Raw genomic sequence first — 21,228 nt, forward strand, 5'->3', positions numbered from 1 at the left:
CTTCGAAATTTCTATGTTCAATGATTTGCCAATTTCTGCCGGTTCGACTTTGCATATTATAGCTAATAAAACTCAAAGATGTTGTATGAAACATTCTTTTGTCGATTTTATTGCGGCTTACGGAGAAACAATCATATAGCAGACTCACTAGCAAATTATTTAAAGATCACTAGGTAATTTTTAAATATGTATATTTGAGTTTCTGTGAAAAAATGAATCATCAAGTTCTGATTCAAGTGAAGAATATTACGTATATAAATGATAAGAAAAACCTTCAAATATATACAAATACAAATGACCGATTTAGATGCTATTTTTTTAAATGATTGTAATAGTTCGCCTAAAGCTTTAAGGAAAGAAAAGTTGGATAACTTGTCCAGAAAAATTTCAAAGAAACAGCGAGGGTGTTCTATGATGTTTTTTGTTTTGTGCGTGTCAAGTCCAAATGATTAAATTGAGGAATAGGTAAAAGTGGCTTAGTGAGCGGTCTGGTTTAGGGGCTTTAAGCCCGGGGTGGTGGTGGTTTAAATGGAAATTTTTGTGATGGTAAATGCATACACATAGTCTAGCAAAGCGGAAGAGTAACGGCTAGTCTAATAATAAAATCCATAAAATACTGGAAATATACAAAAAACTAAAATAATATTTAAATAATTTATGTTTACTTAAAAAAAAAATTTTTTCTCTAGCATTTACAAATCAATATAATATGTCGTTAGTTTTTTATCAATAATTAAACATCCTTTATTAAAAGAAATCTTTTTTTACCTCATTTATTTACCCTAAATTTTTTCCTTATAAATACTTCTTACCTCATTTTGTCCACGTTTAGTTTTTAAAATGTTCATGTTAAAAATTATTGTTTTTACTGTGATTGTAGCGTTCGTTGAGTGTGCCGATAATAGTTTAATTGATGAAATTCTAACGATAAATAAATGTGAACAAGAGATTCTTGAAAACGAATTCATTGTGGAATCTCCGTCTTATCCTCAAAATTATCAAAATAATTTAGATTGTCATTATAGGATAAAAAATGTAAACTTAAAATGCCCCTTTATGTTAGAATTGAATTTTATCGATTTTTCATTAGAAGCATCGTTAGGATGTATGAAAGATCGCTTAGAAATTGATGATAAAGATGCTTTGTGTGGTGAAATTCGTGATAAGAAATCAAAAATATACAATTTTGAAAATAAATCACAAGCGATTATTAATTTTCATACTGATGAATTTAAAACGGAACGTGGATTTAAATTAATGATAAGGAAAATTAATTGTAATGGAAATATTACAGCTACACGGAGATCTTCACAATGCAGTATAAATCCAGGCTACCCACCTTCAACATGTGGAAATTACCCTCAATATCCAACATATCCCACTTATCCTCAATACCCAAGTTATCCAATAGCTCCAACATATCCCACTTATCCTCAATATCCAATTAATCCAATATCACCAACTTATCCTTCTCAAAACCCCCAATATCCACAAATATTACCCCAATGTTGTTCAAATATATATAATCGTCAGCATTTTTATTTATCGAGTCCAGAATTCCCAAATAGTCAAAATGCACCTACTGATTGTATATTCCAAATTTATCGAACAAATCAAAATATTTGTCAATTACGGATATACGTTAAATTTGCATGGATTGGAGAGGATACGGGAACCGGATGTCCTCGTGGATTTTTTGAAATTGGTGGTCGAAGATATTGTGGTTGTAAAACTGGAATTACCATTTATTCACGATTCAACAATTGGGATAGCACACCGATTACAATTCGATATCGCAACGAAGGATATCCTCGAACAATGTTCAATGGAATTACATTTGAAATATTTCAAGAAACATGTGGCTCGATTCGCCGTACTTATCGGGATACACATAAAATATTTGCCAAAAAGTTAGAAACGTTTGATGAAACTGATACGCCATTAATTAATAGTAATGCTTCTTCGTTCAATGATCGTAATTTTAATACAATTGCTCCGTTCAATTCAGTGGGACATACAGTCAATGAAATTATTTGTCGAAAATTCAGTTTGGTTGAATGGTTGGCTATACAAGCATTAGATATTTTTCAACAAACAGGAAGATGCATAGTCAGTACACCGCCAACAAATTGGCCACAATATCCAATAAATCCAGTCAATCCAAGTAATTGTCAAGTTTATAATGGTTTAACAGGAGTTATACAGAGTCCTGGGTATCCATCTTATTATACAAGAGGATTAAACATATGTTACAGGTAACAATTTTTTTTAAATCTCTCTTTCAATAACTTGAACTGTATGTATTATGTAATCCAATTTTTTAATTCGGCCTTCAACCACTTTCAGATGTGTAAACTATCTAAAAATTTTCAGGGGTACTAAGAATTGATGATAATATAATAATCCAAACCGAAGAATTCGATAATACGATACCCCATGCTTTTTAACAATGAATTTTACATTTTGAAACAATTATTAAATATACTTTTAATCTTCAAGTCAATAAAGGGAAAAATTAGCAAATATAATTAATGGCAACCCTAAATTTCATTAATTTTTTCTAATTTATAATTTATTGTTACAAATGTTTATTTTCGTTTCTTTATTAAGTTTTTAGTGACTGTTGACTTACTTATTGTTAGAAAATGAATATATGGGAGTGTCTTTTTGAAAATATAATGTGTATCTACACTGTTATGCCAAAAAAATTGCATGCCGATTTGTTAAAAGAACTTCGTTATTTTCCCTGAGATTTATCTCATACATTATTATCCTATGGTTTAAATTTGTCAGTATCGACCACATGAAACAGCAACTAAAATGCTATGAGACCAAAAGATTATAGTTATTTGCCACAACCGAACAATATGAAAAATGTCAAAAATATTCATCTGCGAAATAAAAAGTTTGTAAAACTAAGTTTCTCAGGTTCAAATAAAAATATTTTCAGTTTCAAAAAATCTGGACATCGCTTGATTTTCTTATACGAAAAGAGTAAAGAACAAAACCGAACAAAATATATCATTTACAGAACATTAAATTGCAAAGACCTTTGTAAATACTATATTTGAAGAAAAAATGAGTACAAATTAAATTCTATAAAGATTGCTATAAAAAAAAACTATATTTAGCAAATATTTACTGGTCGAAAACCTTAATTTTATGTTTTGACCACGAATTTACGCTCAAGCAAGTTAAAATGGATACAAAGATACTTATTCAAAAGAGATATGTTTATCGAAAACTCTTAACGGAACTTTTCTTGCTTACAACTTCTTTACTATGTACACGGGAACAAAAACTTTTATTGCTAAAATAATATACAGTTCAATTAATCCTTTGGAGAAAACAAAAAATTTTAATTATAAATAAATTTTATTTTCAATTTTAGTATTTCATTACCTGGATGACTGAGCTTTACACCCATATAAGAACCATTTAAAATGTGTGTACACAAATATCAATTTGAATGTCCCGGTACTTTATTTCGTCGAAAATAGATGCCAAAAAGAGTCATATTTTGCAGTCAATGCTTCATTTTTACCTTAAAAAACAGATAAAACGACATTTTCTAAAAATGAAACCTAGCTAGATTTTGTCCCAAAAACACCCTGTGTACTAATACACCAATCTAGGAAACGATTCCAACAATTTTCATGAAAATTAATATGTAAATTTAGGGTTGCCATTAGTATGCAGGGGATTTTTGGGGGACGAAATATTAATCTAGCTAGGTTTCATTACCGTTTTAACACGGGTATACTGGTAACGAACCAAATTAAACTCCAAGATTTAAAAAAAATCTATTATATATCTTAAAATAAACGTGAATAGAATGAATCGGACTAGAATAAACGTGAATAGAATGAATTAGACTCCTTAATCTTTTTTCTATTCGTTGTAACTATTTTGAATTTTACCAACAAATAGTAGTAATAATTGCCCCATTATGTATTTTATAAAACAATGCGATGTAATAAATCAGTTATTCAATATACATCATACATTCAAAAACAATTGTTCTCCTGTGTCGATTTTGTTTTAGGGTAGAAACAGCTATTGCACAACATTAAATTTACCAGAATGCAATATTGTGCAATAACAAAATGAAGGTCAATGTTACACCGTTTAGATGTTAAAGGTTAATAAAACTTATTATTTACAACTTGAGTTTTAAAAATAATATAATTCATAAAAGTAATCAAAATATTAGTTTAAGATTTTATAATTATTTAAAATTTGTTTTTATTATGTATACATGCAAATCAGTCATGGTGTTTTATTTTAGAGATCGTTTGACGGGCGTGTACAAATAAAATTACAAATACCTAATGCCTGAGATACATCAAATAAAAAGGTAAAATTATGAAGCAAATGCCCAAAGGGCAAATAAATGAAATCTGTCAAATTTAATAATTTATAAATTCCTCTTAAATTTGAAAATTTACAGTTGTCTAAATGACTTGTTTTATTGTCATTATTTCGTAGTAAAGAGAAAAAATTAAGGATTTTACAAAAATGTTTACTTGAGACAAAAAAAAAGTTTGTTTCGCTAAGAAATTTTTCTTGCCGGAAGTAAATTTCTTCTCATTCCAAAAATGTCTTACTTTTAAGTTTTTATTTCAAGACTACTAACTACTAACTACTACTACGAACTATTCTTGGTTCAAACAAAAATTTCGAGGATCGAAAAATCTTTTTTCTGTCTGTGTAGGACTTGTAGTGTAGTTTATCTTATACCTCAACGCTTCAACGCTTTCATATGATTGAGCAAAAAGTTGATGCTTTTTAAACGGCTGATGTAATGTGATCCCTTAGTCCTCGAATAAAAATGGGACAGGGTAGTCTAATTTTTATTAACAGAACTTCATCAAATGGTACATGACGTGAAAATAATGATCATTTTTAATACACTTGAAAGCGTCCTTTTCTAGATATTTGGTGAAGAAATTTTAGAAGAGGTTTTTATTGTATATATGACGAAAAAGGCTGCTATAAATGAAGTATTGCTTAATGTTATTGTATTTATAATAAAGCCAGCGGCGCTATAATATTTTGATGTTTTTCTTTCAAAATTTCTCCCTGTATCTAGAAAAGGAAGCTTTTCTGACTATTAGTTTGTTTAAAAATTGTCATTAAAGCTATCTACCATTTAATAAAGTGCTGCTGCTTGAACTTTAATTTAAGCTGCTGCTTTAACTAGACATACCCTGTATATTAAAATGTGGATCTGATATATCTAAACAGATACAAATAGAGTGGATTCGGAATTACAAGTTTACAAATATATAATACATAAATATCGCTACTATTTGAGACATCAAAAATTTTAACCTTTTATCCTGTGGTAATATCGTCATTAAATTCTGTTAATTAGGAGGATCAAATAAATTTGAAAAAGAATATTAATATATTTTGTAGCAAGGATGATATGTATTAAAATACGAGACATAGATTATTTTCAGACCTCTTTTTCATTAAAATTGCAGCAATTATCAATATTTATGTCAAGTTAGCCAAATTGTGAATCAGGAAAACTTCCTTGAAGCTATTTTGCGTATTAATATGTATTCATTTGTATATTTATTGTGTCACGAAGAAGGTACTTGTTTTTTTTCTTTTTCATTTTTAATCCTTCGAAGTAATGAAATTTATTGTATCATTGAAAATATAAGAATTGGGGTCAATACAGTTGAAAATCCACCTTCAGATTTCGCCTAGGAATGCCTACTTTTTAATCTCTTCTGCTTTTTCTTAGGTCAAATTATCATGTATATTGGCGGATCAAAGGGATCGAAAATTTGTATGTGAATTGAATTTTGTGATTTGTATTTTAATTGATTATGAAGAAGTGCCTTCATATTGAATATGTGCAAAACCTTGCCGTAGTACATATTTCCCAACCTTTCATACAATTATTACAGTAATTGAGTAATTGACGTAAAGATACTTGAGTATCCAAATAGTTATATATAGTTGCATCAGGTAAAGTAAACAATATTATTCAAATTTATGTGTATTTCAGGCATTAAATTATGTACATTCAGCCTTCAAACGTGATTTTTATAAAAAAAATACCTCCTAGAGACTGATAATGCATGCCACCAACATGGACTTTACGAAAAAATAAATTTGATAAGTAAATTAATACTGATTACTAAAATATTTTTGTGACTGATGCAACTTATAAATATTATTAACCTTTAACTAACAGATGCAATTAATTAAAAATAAAAATTATTTTTAAAAATAAAAATTAATTTTAAAAATAAAAATTGAATTAAAACAAATGTGCGATATTTTGACATTTACGAATCGATAATATTAACAAAAATAAATTATATGTCAAGGTTGAAACGAAAAACATTCATTTGATATTAAATAATATAATTTTTGTAATTAATAAATTTTGTAAGTCTACGTGACAAATCATTAGGTCTTATTTTTTCTCAATTATTTAGGTGCATCTTTAAAAAAAATTAAAAGCAAGAATCATAGAATAAGAAATCTTGAATTTTACATGCTGAAAGGCTGAAAATTCGTATTAAGTTTGTTAAATGTCAAGACTGTGCCTTTTGTGAGTGCTCAGACCCAACCCTCTACCGCTTTTTTCTTCCAAAAAATAATTTTTCTTTGCGGATTTTAAGGCTTTACATACAGCCCCCTGAATTGAGTAAGAGGTTTGTTTCAACATCTGAAATCTCTGTCCCCTAATTTATAAAAAAACAAATGTGTTTTCGACATTCTTCCTCTCTAAATAAAGTTAGGGATTCCAAGGTTTTTGAAATGAGAATAGGGAATATTCATGAAATTTAAATTTGGTTCAAATATTATTCTTCCGTAACTTTAATGATTGGACATTTCAACTAAACCATTATTTTAGTAATTAATATCTTTTTAATTACTTAAAATTAATTAATAAAAGTACAAATTCAGTGAGGGCATTTCAAAAATTCTAAAACGAAAATTCAAATTTTTATACGAACGTCACATCATAATTCGGGGTTTTCAAGTTTATTGACATACTGTATGATATTAATTACTTACATTATATATGGTATTTCATTTAATTATACTATTCTACGGCTTTTTATTAGAAAACTTAATAATAACAAGTGTAAAAATTTCTGTGTTGTAAATTCATTTCTTTAATGAGTAAATTATACATTGAACTGTCACCAATTGACAGATCACGTACTTATACGCCACCAACAGAGAGCGCCAAAAAAACTGCGTTTAACTATCTCAAAATTATAATGTATTTTAAATATTTTTTTACACTTAAATACAGCATTTTTAAGCAATATTTATATTTTTACTTTGTTATAACGGTGTAAACAATGAATGAAAAATATAAAAAAAATACATGAATATTCCCTATTCGCCCAAGGGAAGTATCGTTTGGTTGTTTCAACTCTCCAGTTCCTCTCTCTAGTTGATATTTTCAAAAAAATGCTCTGTTCACCACAGGTTTTTTTTTATACAAATGATAAATGTAAAGTGTTTGACAATAAATATTTATAGTTTGATAAAAAGATGATAACCGAATACCTATTAAATCGTTTAATTAGTAAACCATTTATTCTACAAAAATTTTATGAAATAAAATCACAATTTCCTGTAACTTTTAACTTTCACTTTCATTGATCTCATTTTTCACATACTAAACACAAATTTTTTATATTTTTACAGATTTTATCGCCAGAATAACTATTGCGGTTTTAGAATAAACATTGGTGATTTTGATATTGAATCGAGTGCAAATTGCCAAAAAGCTGGTATGATTTTATATCAAAAAGGACGATTTTGTGGACAATCGTTAAAAAATAGTGTCGGTAAGAAATTCTTAGCTATAAAATTTTAAATTTGTAAACATTACGCGCGACTGAATATTATTAACTTCCCAGTATAGAAAGTTATTGTAATGGGTCCTATTTTCGAAATCGAAATTTTTCACATATCTTTACGTTTCGTGGTCAGAACAAGGCATTAACACCAATTTAGAGAAGAAGAATGTGTATATGTGTGTGCGTTACGTTAGCACCTACGTTCGTGGTCTTTTTTTACCGGGATCGATATCGCGCGAAAAAAAAAATGATATCGACTTCATTGAGGTGTCGGTTGAATAGTATTAACGATATTGCGCTAACAAAAAATGATATCAACTTCGCTGGAGTGTCGATCGAAGCGGACTACCGATAAAATTTTCTGAAAAGAATTTTATAACATTATATTTATTATGGGAAGTTATTCGTGTGGATATCAAGGGTCGCACCAGACCTTACTCACGGCTTATTTTGATTTTATTGTGACAGACTAGCCGAAGTAAAATCTGATCGAACTTTACGAGAAAACACGGTTTTATAGCGAAAATATTTCGTTTTTCGCCTTTTATTTTCTCGGTATGTATGCATCGCTGGAAATCTGTTCTGGTCTTAAATTCTAGCACTCAATCGCATCTTTTTGTAAAAAATTTTCGTCGCAAAATAATAAAAGATTTCCACACAATTTCCGAAAATGCAAAAATTTGTGCTTCCGAAAAGCCGTGCGCGATCGCTTACGAAGCATCCTACGACAATTTAAACAAAACATTTTCTTCTTTAATAGTGGCACTAAAACCTTTGCATAATTATTTATCTTGTAGATTCATGTAGATCGAACCGTGAAAATGCAAAGAAAAATCGAGTAATCTTTCATTTTTAATAAATTGGAACGAAATGAAAGAAAATATAATAGGCAATCAAATATTTGGAATATATTGTTCGATCGGATATAACTTTAGCTCATTTAGGTAGTCTCATTTTTTTCGTTTTTTTAGCTCTAGAACACTTTATTGTTTGTTTTTTTTTATCAAAATCCTTTATCGGTTCTTTTTTTTTATTTTTTTTTTTTGCAAAACACCCTTTCCATACCTTTTGAATATGCTGCCCAAGAAGAAGTTTAAATATCTTTTTAAATTATAATTTAAGGCGCTAAAGAAAAAGTAATACTGTTAACATAAATTTTTGAGAAGTTTCTCAAAATTTTCAGTTAACTATTAAATTTTTAGTTTTCAATGGTGTTTTTTCTGTGTAGTGTCTTAAGAAATTTAAGCTAAAAATACGTTCACAATACATTATTTTTGTAAAATTTTGATTAGTGGTCATGGATTTAACAAACAAACAATATGAAGATATTTATTTTGTATCGGATCTATCACCAAGTCAATGTGGACGTGGTTTTTACGCAACTTATCAACAGATACAGTGTAATGCATACCCAAATAATCCGACATATCCTACATATCCTACAGTGCCGACATATCCTACATATCCGAAACCACCATGCCATACGGATGTTTGCCCCACATATCCCACATACCCTACTTATCCAACATACCCCACCTATCCTACATATCCTACCAATCCTTCTTATCCTACTTATCCTACAAACCCTTCATATCCAACATATCCAGGCAGCTCAACAAAATGTGGCCAAGCCTTTCAATCTGAATATTTTACAATAACAGCAAAAGGGGCCAACGAACCACTTTTAACACCTTCGTTTTGCGATTATCATGTCATCAGATCCAACCAGGTAAAATAATTTATTCATACGATGTATTTGTTGGATTTTTTCGATCTAGATAGATTATGTAGTACAACCATTTTGGTATTGCAGTCAGCTTAACTAATCTTACGTCGAATTATAGTCAAGCGTCATCATCGTTTAAAATAAAATTTTAAAATGAAAACATCCGTACTAGTAGTTTTTTTCCGAAAACGTTATTTTAGTCGAGTGCTGTTACGACATCATTCCGAATACAACGAGTTATCACATGTATTTTTAAGACGATTATTTCTATATTTCACCAATTTGTGACTACTAGACTGTTTATTCCTTATAAAAAGATGAACATTTGTTTAAAACATGGTTTTGAAGTATATGAAAAGGTTCTAATTCAATATAAAAATCTAAAAAAATTCTGAAATTTTGGCTACAAATTTATATTTTAGCTTCACTTTTTATTTCAGGGAGGTTTTATAAAAAATGTACTTTGACATTCAAAAGAGCACTACAAAAAACTTATCGCATGACCAAACGGAGTCTCAAAATTTTTAAGATTCTTTGAAAATTTTTTCAATTAAATTTCCGCCGAATCTATTAATAATTTAAATAAATGTTTCTAACAAAAAATATTAATCGTTTTATCAATCTAAAGTTATAGTTGTCCACTATCTCTTACCAGTTACGAAAACAAGCCGACTTTTAACTGACCTTGAAAGTCAAAGTACAGTCTAAGGTGTCTATGAGATGCTCCTGTTTGATGCGAAAAACTATTGCTTGGAACTATTTTCTATATCTGATTTTTCCTAAAAAGGTAATTCTGGAATATACTGCATATCTTGCATATCTCTATACTGCATATCATAATCCAGCCGTTAAATCAAAAAGCCAAAGAAATCTTAATCGTACCGAATTTTTGATTTGACGATTTTAAGGGAACTGAGATTTTTTACTCAACATTTTTATAAAAGTGTTTAATATTTGCAAACAATCTTCCATATTTTTATAATTAAAAAAAATTAAATTAAACTGTCGCTAATTCTTTCATATTTTTTACATATGTGATTCTCTCAGAGAAATCTATAAAATTTTTATCTGTTTATTATTTTCAGAACATCTGCCAAATACAAATCACATTCTTACGATTTGATCTGGAATGTCGATATGAATTCTTATTAATTAATAATCAAGAGTACTGTGGACCTCATCTATCAGGACAAACTGGTAGGTACTGGTTTACATACAACTTAAATTTAAATTTTTACTAAACATTTCTCCTTTTTTATTTATTCCAGATAAATATTGTCTCTATTTTTTGATACCTCTATATAGAAAAATAATAGTATACGCTAGCCATGGCCACACAAAAAATTGCTTGCCAAATAACGAAAATGTGTTCAGGTTGATTCATTTTTTCGTTACATAAATACCTATTTCGAGTCATCATCGATATGAATTAGCTAATCGTAATTACTCTTTCTGTGTATGTTACTCGTTGCTACTATAACTCGGTGATGACAGAAATTATTTTTTTACGTTCTCTCATTATTTATTTTACAACTTAAAATTTGAAAATGTAAGAGTAAATTTTAAATGGATAATATATCTCAAATGTGGCACATATGGTGACGAGGTTTAGACCAATATCTGATAGGCAAGTTTGAAACGATCTTATCATTCGATGCTTATACAAAACTTATTCGAGACACCCAACAAGTTCTCTGGGCTGATTGAGAGAAAATAGACATTTATAGGGAGAAAGATTCGCAATTTTTGAAAATTTTTTATTTATCGCTTTTCACATGCTTTAACCGATTACCATTTGCCACTTTTTTTTTACTTAGATATTTAAAAGTCTTAAGCCTTACTAAGAACTAAAGAATGTAGAGACATTTTTTGTTTTAAATAAGTCGAAAAATCTGTGAAAATTTTTTGCTGATCGAAAAGTCTAACGTTTTTAAGTTGCTATACTCAAGGTCCGATTCAGGAGGACAAAATAAATTTTTTTTTAAAGCTGGAGTAAATAAAGCGATATCAATCGTCACCCAGACTTGAACCAATTTTGGCCTTATATAGTTGTTATTTACTGTATGTTATGTTAACTAGTTATTTTATTGAATAAGCAAATCCAACAGTCTCTTAAACCCAAATGGCGACCATGCCATTTGCCAAAAAGCAAATCATGCCACCTTATTTTCAGATATAAGCTAGTTTTTGTAATAAAAAGTCTTTGATGAATAGCGAATGAATGGTAGCTTAATTAAGTCTAGTATTTAGAAAAAAAGTAAAGTATAGTGAAAGCCCGAAACGTTTGGTATAAACAAAATTTAGAATATAGAGGTTGTGTGGGGTTCGCAATAGATTTTCAAACAGTAAAATAGTTTTATTCTGATAAGACAAAATGAATAAATTTAAAGAATAGTTCACAGACGATAACAAAAAAAAATCTATTGTTTATAGTTTAAAATGTCTTTTTATATGCATTTGTCATGATTTTTAAAGTCAAGGTGCTTTTTGTTTTTTTGTTATTTTATTGATTCAATTTTCTTAATTTCGATTTATAGTTTCCGTTCCATTCAATCGTCAACAGGATTTCATAATTGTTTATTATAAGAAAAATTACCTTACACCAGGATCTAGTTACCATATCCAAGGACAACAATCAGCTTTAAATTGTGATTATTTAGTCAATCGTAAGTACTTTTTTTTTAATTTTGTTTGTTCAATTTGATTTTGTGGGTGGGAAAAAGTTTGCGAATTATGAACCATCATATAGATCATTCTCTAAAAGCGAATCTCTTTGACTAAAATTTCTTATTGGCAAGGTATCTCACTTTAAACGTATGTTCAATTACTCGATTGAAGATTCGACTTTCTGCTTGTGTTTTCTTCGTTTCTTAATGTCAGAATATCGGGGAAATCAAAATAAATGGTATATAACACTCGAGGAGCTAACAGAGTATGCAAAAATAAGCATTTTGGTACAGTAAAAATGTATATCAAATGTGTTTTTCGAAAAAAATGTTTTGGAAAAAAGTTGATATTTTGATTAGAAACATTTTTGTAATTTAGACATTTGCTCAATCTTCAACCGTTTGTTAAAAATATCCCTTTTTGGAGCTACATAATTTGGGTTTCGTGTTTATGCCCAATCCGTTGAGTTTACGAAAAAACTTTCTGATAATAGTTATTGACACTTTGATGAGAACGAGTGTTACAATTTAATTTATTTTCCTCTATGGAGATAACGACAAAAATTGTTGATATTCGGAAACCGTTCGAATGAATAATTTGCCATACCACTTAAAAAGATTAGAGATAAAGCAAAATTGTAAATTACAAAAATATTTCTAGTAAAAATGCTAACAAATTTTGTTCAAAACATTTTTCAAAAAAGGACAAATCGACGAAAGAATTGTTTTAGGCATATCCGATTTATAACCCCTCGAATATTGACTATTCATTATTTTTCATCCGGTATATCTTCTATTTTATATAAATTAATTTAAATGCTTGATGCATTTCCATGATGTGAGTTTGTTGTATTAGGTGTAGCTACCTATGTTTTTAATATATAATTGTCAAATTAATTTTTATAGCATGTATATGATATATTTCATAGTATATTAAGTTTAGTCCCAAGTTTGTTACGGTTAAAAATATTGATATCTTGAACAAAATTTTATTATTTGAGTTCGTAAAATCACCTAATTAGTCTATTTCCGGTTGTCTGTCTGTCGTCTGTCTGTCCGTCTGTTATCACGATTACTCAAAAACGAAAAGAGATATCAAGCTGCAGCTTTTATATTGTGCTTAAGACGTAAAAAGTGAGGTCGAGTTCGTAAATGAGGAACATAGGTCAATTGGGTCTTGGGTCTGTAGGACCCATCTTGTAAACCTTTAAAGATAGAACAAAAGTTTAGTATAAAAATGTTCCTTATAAAAATATGAACAACTTTTGTTCGAAACATTTTTTCGTAAACATCACTGTTTACCTGTTAGAGCGCAAATTATGCGTAAATTGTATAGCATATATTATATGGGAATATCAGTTATATCTGTGTGACATGTATGAATGTGTAATTGTGAAAGAGTAATCAACGCTGTCTATACATGGTATTTCAACAATTAACTCAATCAATTGTTCGTTTTCACTTGGTATTTTAATATTCAATAAAATTATTAGGTGGATGTACCAGTTGATTCTAACCACATATTAAAATTAAAATAACATAGAACTATAGTTTTCTGGTTTTCTATTTACACTGACAATCAGCAATATAAAGTATTTTATTCAATTTCTATCCACTATTTTTCTGGTGTTCACTACTTTTGGCACACCCTGTGTAATCGCTTTTAAATTGGTACGACACTTTTTGTTGTAAGTACTGATTAGGACTTTCATTTCTTTAACGTAATATTAAACTTTGATAATTTAAAAGCAGGAACTTATTTATCCAAAAAATTTATCAAAACTATGTTTGCGTAATTTTTGTAAATTATTTCCTGATTTCAAGGCAGATACTTATTGACCTTCATTTAATAATATTTATTATTTACAAAATAGTGAGTATAATAATTTTGTAATCAGAGATGTTTACATATTTTTTGGAAGAAAATCATAAATGATAAGCCTTAATGGTCAATTAAGAACTTTATGTTTGATATTAATTTCATAATAACTTTTATCATCTAATTAGGACTGTTATATATTTAAAAATAACTAAGTACTTAAAATTTCTTTTTGATGATTTTATTGATGACGACGGTTTCAAAACAAAAATAGTATTAGCAAAAACACATCCGTGGAAAAACATTGTTTGACTTGCGATGTTTCAACCATTTGAAGAACGGTAAAATTTGTATTTTCTAGAAGAGTGATTACCTATATACCGGTGATAGTATAGATACTTAGCATATGACAAACAGATCATAACAGATGCCAGGATTTTTGGGGAGACATTTTCATTAATAATATAGAATGAATCTTCATCTTAAATTGTTGTAACAGTTGCATTTTGAACATAAGTTGTTACTCATCAATTCCGCATTTAAATGCTGACATTCTCAGCATAAGAGATTATAAAATTTAATCGTTTAATCGTTTTAGACGAGGAAATTTAATACAAAAAGGTCAAAACCGCGAAATCTTCTGAAATAAGATGTTATTGCATTAGGTTCTATAAGATATTTATAAACTTTGTGACCATTGCAAATTATGGGAAGATAATTTTCGTCGTTTGTGCATTAAAAACATGCATTTTTTGAGATGCACTATTTTAGGTGATGAAAAAAAATTTTTATCTCGTCAAATGTACCAAATGGACGGAAAATGGTTACACAATGCTTTTTGGGGTCGCCGAACACGAATCCGGGTTTAAATAATTTCTAGGAGTACCTAGGGATCTGGACATCTTGATTTCAAAAGCAGAACGTATTTGCGAAAAATTCGAAATTTTTTTATTTTATTAACCCCGGTCTAAAAAAAAAGGGTGTTATAAGTTTGACCGCTATATGTGTGTGTCTGCCTGTGGCATCGTAGCGCTTAAACGGATGAACTGATTTTAATTTTTTTGGTTTCGTTTTAAAGGTAATTTAGCGGGACGTGTTTTTAACTATGTTTCAAGTCCTACTTTAAGGTTCTGTACCCGAAAATAACTAAAAAATTATACGTTGATCTTGAAAATGCTTTAAAAAAAACGTAATTTAATGGAGAAAGTGTTCTTATATATGTTTCGAGAGCGAGTTTAGGGTTCATTTCACTTGTAAAAAGCTTGTAATGATCATGATACATAAAGATATTTAAAAAATTCATTTTTTTATCATTATTGACTATGTTATATGTACAAAAAATATACAAAAACTACATTTTTTAATGCACAAACGAGGAAACTTATCTTTCCAAAGTTTCAATATCCGCAATGTTTATAAATACCTTCAAGGACCTAATGCAAAAAAACCACATCACGATCTATCTTACTTTAGAAATTTTCGCGGTAAAATGTTAAATTTCCTCGTATATTTGTAATCATTTTCTGATCCTATGCACTATTTAATTTCGAATTTATAATTGTACAGTTTCTTTCTTATTCGCTAAAAGCCTATTATAAAATCAAAATTAAATGATTAAGAATTTAGCACCACCAAATTTTTATTTACCCCTTAAAAAGAGTTATTTTTAGCTGAATATACTTAAGTGTTATTATATCTTTTATATCTATAAATATTTTGAAATCTGATATCTGAAAATACATTTAAAAATATGGTAATTTCCTTTTTTCCTTCATTATTTCCCTTATTTATGTTTTATGTGCAAATGAAGCTATTTATATTTATGTTTTTTATGTACTTTAAATTTATATTTAGATTTATTAACAATTGTAAAATAAATTTCTAATAATAAATCGTTTTCTTTTTATGGATACTAAATTTGGTTACAAAAAATTTTAAAATTCTGTTAAAATCATACAAATCAAATATCTAATTATTTGAAATTTGTTTCGAACATGAGTCAACGATGATAATAATATCAAAGATGAATGAACAATTTATTTAAAAGCCATAATATTTAGCCAGTATAGAAGTACTAAACAACAAAATTGCTTGTTAGATATGGTGGGTCCGTCATATTGTAAAACAGTTACCAGGTGGAATTACTTTATGCTCTTGCTGAGTTGAGACTGGAAAATGTCTTGCAAATACGTTTTGTGTATAATTTTTGCAAAAAAAAAAAAAAAAAAAATGCAAAGCACGGCATAATTTCTATCAATAGCCACCCTATCTATGCTTGAAAGAATAGTACTATGTATTTTGATGTAGATTTTTTGGAATCTTAGAAAATTGAACTTCCTACTCTATTCCCTTGTTCTTTCATTTAATCCAAACCCTTTTTTGTAGACAATATTTCTTACCCCTTTGAATCAAGTCTTTGTAATAAGTAATTACTTACCTATAATGAACTTATAATAGTTGGGATTTTTTAGCTTGACAGATGCTTCAAACTCATACTTTTTACTAAGAACAACTTATCCACCCGAGTCGCTGAGAAATTTCACATTGAAAACAAAGAAAACCGCATTATAGCCCTCACTTACCTCCCCCTTTTGTTCACAATTTCATGGGATTTAATTTTTTGGAAATTAACATACAGCCCATGTTACTTGCTGATAATGAAGCATTCTATAGGTGAAATAATTTCAAAATTAGTTCTTAGTGAGGGGCTACCTTCTTAGTGAGCAAGTAAGCTAATTTTCGAGTGTATAGTTTTAGAGATTTCGAGATGAGTCAGTTAGTCAGTCAGTAAATGGTATTTCGTTTTTACATATATATATATATATATATATATATATATATATATATATATATATATATATATATATATATATATATATATATATATATATATAACTAGCAGTAAACTATCCGCTTTCGTAAATTTCCAAATATCAAAAATTTCCAAAAAATTAACTGGAAAAGTTTTATTAAATCATCCATTTTAAAAGATAATTTTCGTTTAGTGTTTACACAAATAATTTGTCTCCTTGACCCTATGTTCTATAATTTTAAGTTCGAAAATGTAACCCGTAACTATTATAAAAGCAAGCTAAAAAAGAATAAGCCTGACTACCATTCAAACTAGCCTGATATAATTTGTCATAATGAAAATTAAAATATTTGACAGTAAAAACATGTTAGATTGATGGCTACTGCATGATGATTGTGGAACACAAAATCCTAAAAATTGGGTTTTTTAATTTTGGGGGGCTAGAATACAAACACAGTCAATAAAACAGGCCTTTCAAACACCTGTCCAAATTTATTATTTACAAATAAGTGGAAAAAGTCAATTTCTGCTCAGGTTAATATTAACCAGGTAGCTCCCGTAGGCATGCTGAACTTATCTGTGGAGACTTTCTATTAAAACATATCGAGAGGCTCATGCTAGAAAGGAGTAGCCGGCAGTTCGCCGATATTAAATTATTTTGCCTGTACATTACATTAGACGGTACATTTCTGAGATTATTAAACAGTACATTTCTGAGATTATTAAACAATACATTTCTGAGATATGGAATGCTAATTAATATTGGGGCATATGTATTTCGTGCACAAATGGCACATGTTGTTATATCAGTGGCAAACTAACGGCATGAAGGCACTGCATGTGAGAGTTTTCCTGTAGCTTCCGCATACTGACTATTTTAGAAGACCCCAATCCCCTCCCTGATTAATTTTCTGACGGAATCGTGAGTGGCACCGTAATACCATAATACCGTACTTCAAACGCAATGTAAATATAAAACTTTGAATAAATGTATAAGTGTTTAAAAATTTCAACTAAAAAATTGTATAACTTCAATCTGTTAAGTCTGGCAGGTACGCTCCTCTGATATGAAACCTCCGACATATTTAATTATGTTCTATGTGTATATATTCTCAGTTCAAGTAGCCTACGGACTGTGTCTTTTCCTCCCTTCTATTTCATTATGGGATAAAAATCAAATAATTGAATGCCTAAATTTTATTTATGCATACGACATTTATAATAGGAGTAGACGGACGTGTGTATAAAAATAATTAATTTTTGTAAATATTTATGTATAACAAAATAAAAATAAGAATTGGATTAAATTTTATCATTATAATGTATTAAGGTCTGTGTTTGACTTACTAACTAGTTGATGAACAAACAGCGTTTGTTTATTGAAAACTATTGGTATGAAAATTATTGATAGATCAGATTTTCATTGAAAATGATAAAACTTTAAACTTCATTTATTATTCAAATCGGTCTTTTTTTCAATTTTTATTTTTTATTTTATCTAAGGTCGCTTTTTAACATCTAGGTTTTTCAAAAAATAAATTTTAAGGTTTTTTGAGTTCTTGGACTAAAATAATATATTTTTTTTATTTTAGTATATTTGAAGGTAACTTTTCGGCAATGTTATTCGCTTTCGTTGGACTATCTACAACATTAAACAAGAAAATTACGAATTACGAAAATTAGAAAATTTAGAATCTCAAAATTTCATATTTCCTACTTGCTCGAAAGGAGCGAATTTGATATTGAAGCCGGTTCAACAATAATGACAAAAATAGGAATAATTTAATTTCAAAAACACGTTCTTTCCTCCGGGTTGTGTAAGCACCTCAAAATAGCTACTTATTTCTGTACATACCAAAAGAATGCAGTCTACACGTAATGAATTTGCGGAAAAAATCAGGAAAATTTGTTCTGCTTAACACACCACTATAGCCAATCCGCAAACAGAACATACTACTCTTCTTAAATGCTAACTTTACATGTTTATTTGATAAATAGAAGGGAAAAAGAAGCAAAAAAAAAATTTTTTTTATATGTAATAGACGAGGCTTATTATTACTTTTTCAGCAGGCTTACGAGGGATAGTTATTTCATATTTTTGTACTGCTTTAAATTCACACGAAATTTTAATGTTTTGACTGTAGTTCTCATTTGTTGGTCACATCAAATAATATCTAAAATGTATCACCGTCTTATACTATACTAAGCGTTGGAGTAAGCATGCATATAAAATATTATTTTGAATTGCTTTTGATGTTGTGTGATGAAAATATAATGAGTGGCTTAGAATAAATGACTCGCCAATAAATGAAAAGTACACAATATCTACATGTGATTGGGTGGTATAAACCCTTACCACCTTACCCTTAAACAAGTGAAATTTACAAAATTTAAAAAACCCCCCAACAAATGCGATTTATTCCTTGTAAACCGATTTTTTGAAACTTAGATATAAAATTCTCTAAATCAAGGCGGTTCGACCGTTTAGAAGCTACGATGCCACAGGCAGACAAACACACAAAGTGATCAAACTTATAACACCCCTTTTTTTAGTTCTGGGTTTAATTTATCGAATTTTTTCAAATGATAATTGCAAAGCGGAGTGTAACTAATTTGTCGGCTATGTTATTTCATTCTAATAAAAAGACAACCTTGTATATTTTTTCTTTTTTTTAGTATTAATAATTTATTATTTAATAAATTAACAATTAAACATACATAACATTGAAATATTAATATGCAAAAAATGTTTGTATTAATTTTTTAATATTATTTACGGATGTGTCGCCGTCATGATGAAAATAATAATTTATGTCGTCATAAATTTTAAAAAACATATTATTTATGTTTTGTTGTTGATTTTTTTAGACGTTATTATTATTTTTGTTTCGATATATAATTTGATAAACTTTTTAAATTTACAAACTTAAAAAATCTAAAAATGGTTAAAAAAACAAACTGGCATATTTTATGTTACATTTCTTCGCCAGTATTTCTGAAAACGCTGATCTTTACTATTTGGCAACGTTGTAACCTGTGACTGAAATATAACGCTTTGCTTAAAATGTTAAATTGTTAAATTATATTTCAAAACGAATTAGTTAATATTTTCTTTCGGTATTTTAAAAGTATTTTATTACTGGTGTAAAAATTTGGTTATTAATTAACCTATTGTAAAAATGTTAACTCAAATACGAAAATTAATGAATATTATTATCTACCTGTAGGCAAAAATATAATTATAATATCTGTCGAAAAGTAATTTTCATTATATTCCATGGTTGAACGGCTTTCGTACAAAATTGTATGCCACCCAAAAATTTGCTTTGTTGTCAATACAATTTTATTGTATAAAAGTTTAATTTTTTATGTATCTTCCCAATAATTAATTATTGTTTTAATAATTTATATATTTTTTTTACAGTGAATGATATTCCTCTTGAAAAATCAGTGGATGTAGCGGTTAACCAAAATATAACAGTGAATTAGTTGAATTAACTGTCCAAAATAACAGTACCAAACTTTTTGTAACTAGTTTCATCGAAGTTTGTAGAAATTAATTATTTACAGAGATATTTTTTTTACCTTTTTTTTTTTGGATTCTTGTTTATTGTGTAATTTTAAAATTTACTAAAACTAATCGAGAAAATCAAAATTAAAAACAATAATTTATGAAGCGCTATCAATTTTTTGAAAAGCCATGGACTATTCGTTTTGAAAATCATTCCCATGTACCCTTATAATACGAAAACAATTTTAATACAAATTAATACTTTATACATTTTTTAATTAAAGCATATCCGTTCATTGCTTTATAGTATTTAATAAAGGGTCTAGCGTTTCTTTTCCTAATTTGAATTTTGTCGCCTGATCTACCTCTAGATTTTTTTTCTAAACAAATTTTTCATTCTTTATTACTTTTTGACTTAATTACTTTGATTATAATTAAATGCTACTTACCGTGATATCAAGTCATAAAATTCATTTAATAAACTTTTCTTACTTATTTTTGTATTTACCAAAAACAATGATTGAGTATGGTTAATTTTTAAACATTTTATTTATATTTTTATAAACAATATTAATTAGTTTTATATTTAAAACAATTGACCATTAATTAGATATTTAATTGATTTAGATGTGCAAATGACATTATTGTTTGTATTTTAAACTTTTGTATGGAGTGTAATAAAAGTATCTGTATTCCACAATAACCTTTCAATCTAACTTTGGTCGATATAGTTTTTACAATCCTAAACATAAAGGACCTGCACTCACGGAGCTTACGACTCTAAAGGAGTCTGGGTGAATCACACAGTAAGAAATTTTTTCTTTGAACGACTTGAAGGAAAGAAATT

General features: G+C 28.4%; 1 protein-coding gene across 1 annotated transcript; it reads left to right on the forward strand.

Moving 5' to 3' along the window:
• Positions 1-1,203: 1,203 nt before the first annotated feature.
• Positions 1,204-20,402, forward strand: LOC123305424 (cubilin). The gene is made up of 6 exons (XM_044887137.1): positions 1,204-2,255; positions 7,693-7,835; positions 9,140-9,576; positions 10,659-10,770; positions 12,111-12,239; positions 20,295-20,402. Exons 1-6 carry the CDS (start codon positions 1,258-1,260, stop codon positions 20,357-20,359), a joined length of 1,884 nt encoding a protein of 627 aa, XP_044743072.1. The 5' UTR covers positions 1,204-1,257; the 3' UTR covers positions 20,360-20,402.
• The last annotated feature ends 826 nt before the right edge of the window (positions 20,403-21,228 follow it).

This window comes from Chrysoperla carnea, chromosome 1 (assembly GCF_905475395.1).
Source record: "Chrysoperla carnea chromosome 1, inChrCarn1.1, whole genome shotgun sequence".
Classification (NCBI taxonomy): Eukaryota; Metazoa; Arthropoda; class Insecta; order Neuroptera; family Chrysopidae; genus Chrysoperla; species Chrysoperla carnea.